Here is a 12,582-nt window from a genome sequence, read left to right as displayed (position 1 = left end):
CTGGGAAACGGGTACTGGCTATCCACCCTATCTGTGCCTCTCATAATCTTGTAGACCTCTATCAAATCCTCTCATCCGTCTACACTCCAAAGAGAGAAGTCCAGGCTCTGCTAACCTTGCCTCATAAGACTTCTTTTCCAATCCAGGCAACATCCTGGTAAATCTCCTCTGCACCCTCTCCATAGCTTCCACATCCTTCCTATAATGAGCTGACCAGAACTGAACACAATAGTCTTAAGTGTGGTCTCACCAGAGATTTGTAGAGTAGCAACATGTCCTCTCTACTCTTGAACTCAATCCCCTATTAATGAAACCTAGCATCCCATAGGCCTTCTTAACTATCCTATCAACCTGTGCAGCGACCTTGAGGGATGTATGGATTTGAACCCCAAGGTCCCTCTGTTCATCCACACTCTTAAATAACCGACCATCAACCCTGTACTCAGCCTTCTGGTTTGTTCTTCCAAAATGCATCACCTCACACTTATCTGGATTGAACTCCATCTGCCACTTTTCTGCCCAACTCTGCATCCTGTCTATATCCTCTTGTAACCTTTGATAACCTACAGCTCCGTCCACAACTCCTCCAATCTTTGTGTCATCCGCAAACTTACTCACCCATCCTTCCACCTCTTCATCCAGGTCATTTATAAAAATCAGAAAGAGCAGGGGTCCCAGGACAGATCCTTGCGGCACTCCACTAGTCACCGACCTCCAGGTAGAATACTTTCCTTCCACTACTACCCTCTGCTTTCTTCCTGTAAGCCAATTTTTTATCCAAACAGCCAAGGTTCCACTGATCCCATGCCTCATGACTTTCTGGATGAGTCTCTCGTGGGTGACCTTGTCAAATGCCTTGCTAAAATCCATGTAGACCACATCTACCACCCTACCCTCATCAATTTCTCTTGTTACCACTTCAAAAAACTCAATTAGGCTTGTGAGGCATGTCCTTCCCTTCACAAAGCCACGTTGACTATCCTTGAGTAGACTGTACTTTGCCATGTGCTCGTAGATCCTATTCTTAGGAATCCTTTCCAATAGTTTGCAGACCAGCGATGTAAGACTCACTGGTCTATAGTTCCCAGGATTCTCCCTATTACCTTTTTTAAACAAGGGAACTACATTTGCCATTCTCTAATCCTCCGGCATCTCCCCTGCAGCCAAAGAGGATTCAAAGATCATAGCTACTGCGCCAGCGATCTCTTCTCTCACTTCCCACAGCAACCTGGGGTATATCACGTCCGGCCCTGGGAACTTATCAATCTTGATGTTTTTAAGAAGATCCAACACTTCTTCCTTACTCTCCACATTGTCCAGCACACAGGCCTGTTCTATTTCAACCTCACCCTGATCAAGGTCGTTTTCACTTGTGAATACTGAAGCAAAGTATTCATTTAGGACCTCCCCAATCTCCTCCGCCTCCAGGCATATGTTGCCTTCTTTATCCTTTAATGGCCCCACCTTCATTCTCGTCATCCTTCTGTTCTTCACATACGCATAGAACGCCTTGGGGTTCTCCTTAATCCTACATGCCAAGGCCTTCTCATGCCCCCTTCGAGCTCTCCTAAGTCCTTTCTTAAGCTCCTTCCTGGCTACCCTATATTTCTCATGAGCCCCTCCTGCTTCCTGCTTCTTATATCTAACATATGCTTCCTTCTTTCTCTTGAAGAGTTGCCTCATGTGTTTTGTCAGCCACGGTTCCCTTTTCCTACCATTTTTTCCTTGTCTCAGTGGGACAAACCTATCCTGAACCCAGCACAAGTGGTCCCTAAACTTCCGCCACATTACCTCTGTGCTTTCACCCTTGAACATCTGTTTCCGATTTACTCACACTAGTTCCTGCCTCATTCCTTCATAGTTAGCCCTTCCCCAGTGAAGCACTTTCACATTTTATCTGTTTTTATCCTTTTCCAGAGCTATGCTGAAGCTAGGGAGTTGTGGTCACTGTCACCTAAATGCTCCCCCACCAAGAGGTCTGCCACCTGACCAGGTTCATTACCCAGAACTGCATTTCAAACGACTATCCATTTCAAACTCCAGTTCACAATTTTAATGGTCCCCAGCAAATGGTATTCAATAGACATGGTCCCTTCTAATTTACCATTATATGTACAATTATAACGTTCGGCACTCAGTCAAACTCAAGTGCAAATTTACATCACCCAAGGTGCCAAAAAGAGCAACCAGAGGGTGGTGTCTGAAAAGAGGACGCTGTCCAAGTTGCATGCCATCGTGGTCAATGTCTCCCATCCACTACATAATGTACTGGGCGGGCACAGGAGTACATTCAGCCAGAGACTCATTCCACCGAGATGCAACACAGAGTGTCATAGGAAGTCATTCCTGCCTGTGGCCATCAAACTTTACAACTCCTCCCTTGGAGGGTCAGACACCCTGAGCCAATAGGCTGGTCCTGGACTTATTTCCTGGCATAATTTACATATTACTATTTAACTATTTATGGTTTTATTACTATTTAATTATTTATGGTGCAACTGTAACGAAAACCAATTTCTCCCGGGATCAATAAAGTATGACTATGACTATGTTAGGTTCTAAATGGCAAAAAAGAATATGAGATGGGGTTGAAAAGACTTCTCTCCAGAATTTCTCTGGACTAGGACAGGTCCAATACATATGAATAATGGAAGCCTCAGCCCCTTTACACTTATCACAGACAGGACTAATGTCAGGATAAAGCCGTGATAATTTAGTTTTGGACATGTGAGCCCTGTGTACAACCTTAAACTGCAAAAGGCAGTGGCAAGCACATAGAGAGGTTGAGTTGACTGACTTAAGAATTAAATCCCAAACCGCATCAGATAAGGAGATACTTAGATCTTCTTCTCAGTTCTAATTTTATCGAAAGGGGCATGCCTCAAAATCACTAACTTATCCCAAATAGCAGAAATTAAACCTTGCCCAATGGATTGATACAAAGAAACAAGTCCAGAATATTTTTCTGGGGCACCTCAGGAAAGTTTGATATCAAAGGGTTAGTGAAATGTCTAATCTGAAGATATCTAAAGAAATGAGTATTAGGTAGATTAAACTTTACAGACAATTGTTTAAAAGTTGCAAAACTTTTGCTACTTTTGCCTCTCTCTTGGCTAGACGGTTGGTTCTTCTTAGGTGGAAAGATGCTGCCCCACCCACTCACACTCAATGGCTTAGTGCTATTATGGCCTGTTTAGATCTCGAAAAGATAATTATTCAGTTTTTAATTCGGACATAAAGTTTCATAAGGTGTGGGGACCTTTTCTTGAATATTTTCATAATTCTTCTTTAGGGTAAGTTTACCCTTTTTTTGTATGCGACAATCCCTTACTTTCAGCTTTTTTTTTGTAAGTTATACGGTTTTTTGTTGTGAAATACACTATACTTTTGGTAGTCGGCATTATACTTTCTTTTTTTCTATATATATATATATATATATATATATATATATATTTACAGTTCTCTGGGGTTGAATGCTCCGATTGATTTTTTTTCTTTTATATGCAAAATTGTTGGCCTGGGTTTTTCTTTTTTAGTGGGTGGTTGGGGTGGATACTAATTTTACATAATTCTCTTTTGGGTGCTTTTTCTTCTTATTGTTATGAATTACATATTGGATTTGTTTGTTTCGCACTGTATAAACCTCCATTTTGTTGGGTTTTCTCTCTGTAGTTTCTTGTAGAAATGCATTTAAAAATTAATTAAATATAACAATAATAACGTAGGGAGACCAAAACGTTGGTTGGGTTCGTTATTTCATTTGCTAAATTGTGTTTTGGGCTGGGTGGGAAAAAATTCTCCTGTGGGTTTTACTGGTTTTGAAGGGTACAGTTCGAGGTTGGGCTGGACGGTTTGAGGGTCAAATTTCAGGAATTTCCCTGTGGTTTCTGTGCCGAATAATTCGGGGGGGGGGGCGGAAACGGTCGACGTATTCGGGGGGGAGGGCGGAAACGGTCGACGTTTTGAGTCAAGGCCCTCCGTCTAGATTGGGATTTTCAGCTTCGTATTTCAGAACCTGCAGTTTCTTGTGACTTCAATGACAGAATACAGACTAGTGCAGGTTAGGATCAGGCTCTTTACCCACTATGTCTGTGCCAATGTAATCCCTTTTCCAGCATTTGGTAACTTCGAGAGACTAGATTGACGGGCAAGATGTCTCTACCTTACTAACTAGAGATGACACACTGGAAGTGAAATAGTTAGAGATGAAAAACACCTAGACATAATGTAATGTTGTAAAGAGAACTAGGATATTGTTCAATATATTCAATTACTACAAGGTAGTAATCAATATTACCAAAAGGATGTAGTGATATAAAGCACAAATAGAATTTAAACCAGAAGAATACAGTTTGTTTTCTGTGGAGCACAAAGCCAAAGTAGGACTTGATACCAAAAATATAAAGTGCATAGTTGTCCAGATAGTAGAAGGAGCAGAAATGTCTAAAATCAAAATCGGGTGGGGATGTGTTAAAGGATTAGAGGTGATGAGATTTTCATCCATATAGTAGCTGTGATCTGGAATGCAATGTCTTATGGAGCTGAAGGAGGTCATTTAATTGAATTTTAAGAGTTAATTTCATTTCCCAACATTATGTGGCTGATGTATTATGATTAGTCAAGTAGTAAGATCAGGCTTCTGGAGATTGAAGCTACGTAAAACATCTGGTCCGGATGGTGTCCCTGGCATAGATCATGCACAGATCAACTGGTAGAGATATTTGCAGACATTTTTAACTTCTCCCTGCTTCAGTCTGAAGTTCCCACCTGCTTTAAGAAGACCACCGTCATCCCAAGAAAAACAAGGTAACGTGCCTAACTACTACTGCCACCCAGTGACTCTGACATCAATCATGAAGTGCTTCAAGAGGCTGGTCATGGCATACATCAACTTCCCAGACAATTTTGACTCATTGCAATTTGCCTACCACCAAAATTGATGCATCACATTTTGATATGGCATCTTGCTTTGTTGTCATCACAACAAATAGCAGAGCTTTGTGCACATAGCTCAACACATCACAGAAACTAGCCTCCCTTCCATGGACTTTGTCTACGCTTCTCACTGCTTCAGTAAAATGATATCATAATCAAATATCCCTCCCCTTTCCTATTGGGCAGATGATGCAAAAGCCTGAAAGAAATGATAATTACTTCAGGAAAGCAAGAGGTAGTGGAAGGGGTCTCCAGTTTCAAGTTTCTTGGATCACCGAGGAGCACTCTTGGTCCATCAACACGACCTCAATAGTGGGGAAGGCACAACAGCCTGAGGTGCTTAAGCAGAGCTAATCTGCCCCAAAAATTGCTGGCCAACTTTTATTGATATGCAATAGAAAGCATACTGACATACAGAATGACAGTAGGACAGATCACAAAGTACTTCAGTGGGTGATTAGGATGGCTCAGTGCATCATTGGGACTCAACTACAAGACCTGGAGATGATCTACAACTCTTGATGCTGTACCCCATGCATTGTAAATATCTGTTTTGCATGGACTGGAGTAGGAGTGCAATCTTGTTGTCTTGAGCAATGACAAAAAATTAGTCTACCTGTGCTGCATTTGCTCTGTAGCTGGTGCACTTTATTCTGCTTCCTGTTATTTTACCTTGTACTATTAATGCACTGTGTAATGATTTGATCTGTAAGACAAGCTTCTCGCTGTACTGCAGTACATGTGACAGTAATTGTCAACCAAACCAATTAGTATCTTTGAAAAGTCACTAACCTAAAAACATCAACTTTGTTTCTGTCTTGGGAGATCCTGCCGAAGATGCTGAGTGTTTTTATTTTAATATCACAAATTTCAAGCATGTTTGCATCCCTTATTGTAGGCCCAACTCTCACGGGAGGGAAGTTCCTGACTTGTTGAGGTAGTGAAATTATTTAATTTTCACTCCCGGCCAGTTCTAGCATTTCCCATCCTGAATGTGTGAAACTGCAGTGAGCAAAACGGTTCTGAATTGTTTTCCTGCTTATTTTTCACCAACTCAAAAAGGCAACAGTTATACCAGCGCCTAAGAAGAGTGGTGTGAGCTGTCTTAATGTCTATTGCCCAGTAGCACTCACATCTAAGGTGATGAAATGCTTCGAGTGGTTGGTCATGGCTGGAATGGACTCCTGCCTCAACAAGGACCTGGACCCACTGCAAATTGCCTATCGCCACAATAGGTCCATGGCAGACACAATGGCTCTTCACACAGCCTTAGGTCGCCTGGACGATACAAACATCTATATCAGGATGCTGTTCATTGACTGTAGATCAGCATTTAACACCATCATCCCCACAATCCTGATCGATAAGTTACAGAACCTGGACCTCTGTACCCTCCTCTGCAATTGGATCCTCAACTTCCTAACCAGAAGACTACAGTCTGTGCAGATTGGTGACAATATCTCATCCTCACTGACAATCAACACTGGTACACCTCAGAGGTGTGTGCTTAGTCCACTGTTCTTGGGGGTATTCTATAGGCCCCCTGGTAGCAGCAGAGATACAGAGGAGCAGATTGGGAGGCAGATTTTGGAAAGGTGCAAAAATAACAGGGTTGTTATCATGAATGACTTTAACTTCGCTAATATTGATTGGCACCTGATTAGTTCCAAGGGTTTAGATGGGGCAGAGTTTGTTAAGTGTGTCCAGGACGGATTCCTGTCACAGTATGTGGACAGGCCGACTGGGGGAATGCCATACTAGATCTAGTACTAGCTAATGAACCGGGTCAGGTCACAGATCTCTCAGTGGGTGAGCATCTGGGGGACAGTGACCACTGCTCCCTGGCCTTTAGCATTATCATGGAAAAGGATAGAAACAGAGAGGACAGGAAAATTTTTAATTGGGGAAGGGCAAATTATGAGGCTATAAGGCTAGAACTTGCGGGTGTGAATTGGGATGATGTTTTTGCAGGGAAATGTACTATGGACATGTGGTTGATGTTTAGAGATCTCTTGCAAGATGTAAGGGATAAATTTGTCCCGGTGAGGAAGATAAAGAATGGTAGGGTGAAGGAACCATGGGTGACAAGTGAGGTGGAAAATCTAGTCAGGTGGAAGAAGGCAGCATACATGAGGTTTAGGAAGCAGGGATCAGATGGGTCCATTGAAGAATATAGGGAAGCAAGAAAGGAGCTTAAGAAGGGGCTGAGAAGAGCAAGGAGGGGACATGAGAAGGCCTTGGCGAGTAGGGTAAAGGAAAACCCCAATGCATTCTTCAATTATGTGAAGAAAAAAAGGATGACGGGAGTGAAGGTAGGACAGATTAGAGATAAAGGTGGGAAGATGTGCCTGGAGGCTGTGGAAGTGAGCGAGGTCCTCAATGAATACTTCTCTTTGGTATTCACCAATGAGAGGGAACTTGATGATGGTGAGGACAATATGAGTGAGGTTGATGTTCTGGAGCATGTTGATATTAAGGGAGAGGAGGTGTTGGAGTTGTTAAAATACATTAGGATGGATAAGTCCCCGGGGCCTGACGGAATATTCCTCAGGCTGCTCCATGAGGCGAGGGAAGAGGATCGCTGAGCCTCTGGCTAGGATCTTTATGCCCTCGTTGCCCACAGGAATGGTACCGGAGGACTGGAGGGAGGCGAATGTTTTCTCCTTGTTCAAAAAAGGTAGTAGGGATAGTCCGGGTAATTATAGACCAGTGAGCCTTACGTCTGTGGTGGGAAAGCTATTGGAAAAGATTCTTAGAGATAGGATCTCTGGGCATTTAGAGAATTACGGTCTGATCAGGGACAGTCAGCATGGCTTTGTGAAGGGAAGATCGTGTCTAACAAGCCTGATAGAGTTCTTTGAGGAGGTGACCAGGCATATAGATGAGGGTAGTGCAGTAGATGTGATCTGTATGGATTTTAGTAAGGCATTTGACAAGGTTCCACACGGTAGGCTTATTCAGAAAGTCAGAAGGCATTGGATCCGGGGAAGTTTGGCCAGGTGGATTCAGAATTGACTTGTCTGCAGAAGGCAGAGGGTTGTGGTGGAGGGAGTACATTCAGATTGGAGGATTGTGACTAGTGGTGTCCCATAAGGATCTGTTCTGGGACCTCTACTTTTCGTGATTTTTATTAACGACCTGGATGTGGGGGTAGAAGGGTGGATTGGCAAGTTTGCAGACGACACAAAGGTTGGTGGTGTTGTAGATAGTGTAGAGGATGTCAAAGATTGCAGAGAGACATTGATAGGATGCAGAAGTGGGCTGAGAAGTGGCAGATGGAGTTCAACCCGGAGAAGTGTGAGGTGGTACACTTTGGAAGGACAAACTCCAAGGCAGAGTACAAAGTAAATGGCAGGATACTTGGTAGTGTGGAGGAGCAGATGGATTTGGGGGTACATGTCCACAGATCCCTGAAAGTTGCCTCACGGGTGGATAGGGTAGTTAAGAAAGCTTATGGGGTGTTAGCTTTCATAAGTCGAGGGATAGAGTTTAAGAGTCGCAATGTAATGATGCAGCTCTATAAAACTCTGGTTAGGTCACACTTGGAGTACTGTGTCCAGTTCTGGTCGCCTCACTATAGGAAGGATGTGGAAGCATTGGAAAGGGTACAGTGGAGATATACCAGGATGCTGCCTGGTTTAGAGAGTATGCATTATGATCAGAGATTAAGGGAGCTAGGGCTTTACTCTTTGGAGAGAAGGAGGATGAGAGGAGACATGATAGAGGTGTATAAGATAATAAGAGGAATAGATAGAGTGGATAGCTAGCGCCTCTTCCCCAGGGCACCACTGCTTAATACAAGAGGACATGGCTTTAAGGTAAAGGGTGGGAAGTTCAAGGGGGATATTAGAGGAAGGTTTTTTACTCAGAGTGGTTGGTGCGTGGAATGCACTGCCTGAGTCAGTGGTGGAGGCAGATACACTAGTGAAGTTTAAGAGACTACTAGACAGGTATATGGAGGAATTTAAGGTGGGACCTTATATGGGAGGCAGGGTTTGAGGGTCAGCACAACATTGTGGGCCGAAGGGCCTGTACTGTGTTGTACTATTCTATGTTCTACTCTCTCTGTACCCATGACTGTGTGGCTCGGTATAGTTCAAATACCATCTGTAAATTTGCTGACGATACAACCATTGTTGGTAGAATCTCAGATGGAGATGAGAGAGCGTATAGGGGTGAGATGTACCAGCTAGTTGAGTGGTGTTGCAGAAACAACCTTACTCTCAATGTCATTGAGATGAAGGAAGGGCAAGACGAGGGAACACAAACCGATCCTGATTGAGGGATCAGAAGTGGAGAGAGTGAGCAATTTCAAATTTCTGGGTGTCAAGATCTCTGAGGATCTAAACTGGTCCAACATGTGGATGCACCTGTAAAGGCATCACAGTGGATATATTAGGAGCTTGAAGAGATTCGGGTTGTCAACTAAAATACTCAAACTTCTTATAGAAGTACTATGAAGAGCATTCTGACAGGCTACATCACTGTCTGGTATGGTGGGGCTACTGCACAGGATCGAAAGAAGCTACAGAAAGTCGTAAAATTAGTCAGCTCCATCTTGGGTACCAGCCCCCATAGTACCCAAGACATTTTCAAGGAGCAGTGTCTCAGAAAGGTGATGTCCATTATTAAGGACCCCCATCACCCAGGGCCGTCGCTGTCCAGGAGAAGGTACGGAAGCCTGAAGGCACACACTCAGCAATTCAGAAACAGTTTCTACTCGTATGCCATATGATTCCTAAATGTTCATTGAACCCATGAACACTACCTCACTTTTGAAAAGCTATTATTTGTTTTAGCACTATTTTAAATTTATTCAATATACATAAGTACTTACTGTAACTGATTTATTTTTTCTTTCTGTATTATCATGTATTGCATTCAACTGCTGCTGCTCAGTTAACAAATTTTATGACACATGCTGGTGATAAACCTGTTTCTGAATCTATCAGTGACTCACAAACGTATGCAAATAATGCTATTTAAAAACATGTTCGCTCTAAGCACGCTGTAGTGTTTAACAGTGCACACGACTGACGCTAGTTAGAAACTTCAGCAATGGTCTCTTGCTCCAATTAAGCAAATCACAGCAATTTTCTTGATTAGTTTTTTAAAAAAGAGTTGTCCTAAATACGCAGTTGCCTTGTTAACCGATGTCCCCATTAACCAGACCCACTGTATTTTTTCATTATACTCTTAAGAAGAATTACTAATTGTATTGATTAGAAAATAAAGTTGTTGTTGTTGTTTTTTTTTTAGCCCAGAACAGTTTGGAAAAGTGTGAATCATTTCTGCAATGGTATTGATGCTAACAGCAGATCATCAGATGTATTTGGTGATGCTTTGGTCAATTGTAATTCATTCTTCAGTCCTTATAAAGTACAGGTAAAAATTGTTTCTAAATTTCTCTTAGAATATGATTCTTGTATCTTTTGTTTGCAAAGTGTCATTTAAGGTTGGTTATATAACCTAATTAGAATTCAAGTCAAAATAATGAACAAAATTTATTTGGGAAAAGTAATAATGGCAAAGTTATAACTCAATATTAATGTAGAAAAATGCTAGTATATTCAGATTTGAATTGGCAAAAAACATCTCCACAATCACACAAATGAAATACAATGTTGGAAAGTGTATGGTTATGCACTTTGGCAGAAAAAATAAATGGGCATACTATTATTTAAATGGGGAAAGAATTCAAAGTTCTGAGATGCAACGGGACTTGGGAGTCCTCGTACAGGATACCCTTAAGGTTAACCTCCAGGTTGAGTCGGTAGTGAAGAAGGCGAATGCAATCTTGGCATTCATTTCTAGAGGAATAGAGTATAGGAGCAGGGATGTGATGTTGAGGCTCTATAAAGCGCTGGTGAGACCTCACTTGGAGTACTGTGGGCAGTTTTGGTCTCCTTATTTAAGAAAGGATGTGCTAATGTTGGAGAGGGTACAGAGAAGATTAACTAGAATGATTCTGGGAATGAGAAGGTTAACATATGAGGAACGTTTGTCCGCTCTTGGACTGTATTCCTTGGAGTTTAGAAGAATGAGGGGGGACCTCATAGAAACATTTTGAATGTTGAAAGGCATGGACAGAGCGGATGTGGCAAAGTTGTTTCCCATGATGGGGGAGTCTAGTACGAGAGGGCATGACTTAAGGATTGAAGGGCGCCCATTCAGAACAGAAATGCGAAGAAATTTTTTTAGCCAGAGGGTGGTGAATCTATGGAATTTGTTGCCATGGGCAGCAGTGAAGGCCAAGTCATTGGGTGTATTTAAGGCAGAGATTGATAGGTATCTGAGTAGCCAGGGCATCAAAGGTTATGATGAGAAGGCGGGGGAGTGGGAATAAATGGGAGAATGGATCAGCTCATGATAAAATGGCGGAGCAGACTCGATGGGCTGAATGGCCAACTTCTGCTCCTTTGTCTTATGGTCTTATGGTCTAATCTCCATCAACACAGGTGCACCAGGAAGGCTGTGTGCTTAGCCCCCTGCTCTTCTCGCTTTACACTTATGATTCTGAAGCTAAGCACAGCTCCAATGCTGTATTTAAGTTTGCTGACGACACCTCTGTTTGTTGGCTGAATTAAAGGTGGTGGCGAATCAACATATTGAAAATCTGGCTGAGTGGTGCCACGTCAGCAAGCTCTCACTCAATGTCAGCAAGACCATGAAGCTGATTACTGACTGCAGGAGGAGGAAACCAGAAGTCCATGAGCCAGTTCTTATCAGGGAATCAGAGGTGGACAGGGTGTCAGATCTGGTGACTTCGATCCTCAGGTTCTTTCAGGAGTCCAAGAATGAGTGAAAACCTGTAGCTTAAAAATCATCTATTTTAAGTTTAAAGGACAAAATAGGTTCAGAGCATATGAAACTAAAGGAAAGAACCTCAGGGAAAAAAACAAAGACAAGATGCTAAGAATGAAGATGGCATTTCTTTTGCAGAAACTAACACTTTTAAACCTTGATAAAGCCACGTTCCTGAGTTAAGCAAAAGGCCCTACAGAAGGTGCACAGGCATGGCCTGTTTAACATTTGGCCAATGAAAAATGAAAGGTGATAAAACCATTGTGTAACAGTTATATTGCTTTGCCACCAGTAGGTGGAGGCTAGCACCAAATACTGTGGGAAAAATACAAAGTTATAAATACAACTTATATGTTAGTGAAAAGTACATATTCAACCTTGCTTAAAAACTTATTAATCCAATTACTACCTTATTTAAAAACATTTAAAAAAAAGAGACAACAGATTCCAACAATCCCCCGTTTAATTCTAAAGCACATATTTAGAATCATTACATCTGAAAATTCGGAGGCAGAAAAAATTCAGATGCCGGCGTCGAGATGTTAGGACTGCATTGTAAGTAACTAATAGCAGTCCTAACATCTCTACCCTGGGGTCTCCACAAAAGTTCACACCTCCATTCATGCAAATATAAGACTAATGACCCCCTCATTACCTCTACGACTCTTAACGACCCTCATGTGCTTGCCATACCTTTTAAACAACTTATCAACTTTATAAACCGGAAAACTACGCACTATAGGCGATTCTGTGGACACGGTCCAGAGACCCGGATGGTAGTTTGCCTCCCTGGTGCCAGGGTCCGGGATATTTCTGATCGTGTCCAAGATATCCTGAAGTGGG

At 42.3% G+C, this 12,582-nt stretch overlaps 1 protein-coding gene across 1 annotated transcript in view; it reads left to right on the top strand.

Moving 5' to 3' along the window:
* LOC134340474 (meiosis-specific coiled-coil domain-containing protein MEIOC-like) overlaps positions 1 to 12,582 on the top strand; it is a 123,790-nt gene that overhangs the window by 25,813 nt on the left and 85,395 nt on the right. Inside the window, exon 2 of the mRNA XM_063037781.1 lies at positions 10,195 to 10,320. Coding sequence (XP_062893851.1) covers positions 10,195 to 10,320 — 126 coding nt within the window. The remainder of the gene's footprint in view (positions 1 to 10,194; positions 10,321 to 12,582) is intronic.

The sequence above is a fragment of the Mobula hypostoma genome, chromosome X1 (genome assembly GCF_963921235.1).
Source record: "Mobula hypostoma chromosome X1, sMobHyp1.1, whole genome shotgun sequence".
Lineage (NCBI taxonomy): Eukaryota > Metazoa > Chordata > Chondrichthyes > Myliobatiformes > Myliobatidae > Mobula > Mobula hypostoma.
This window is presented reverse-complemented; position numbering and strand designations above follow the sequence as displayed.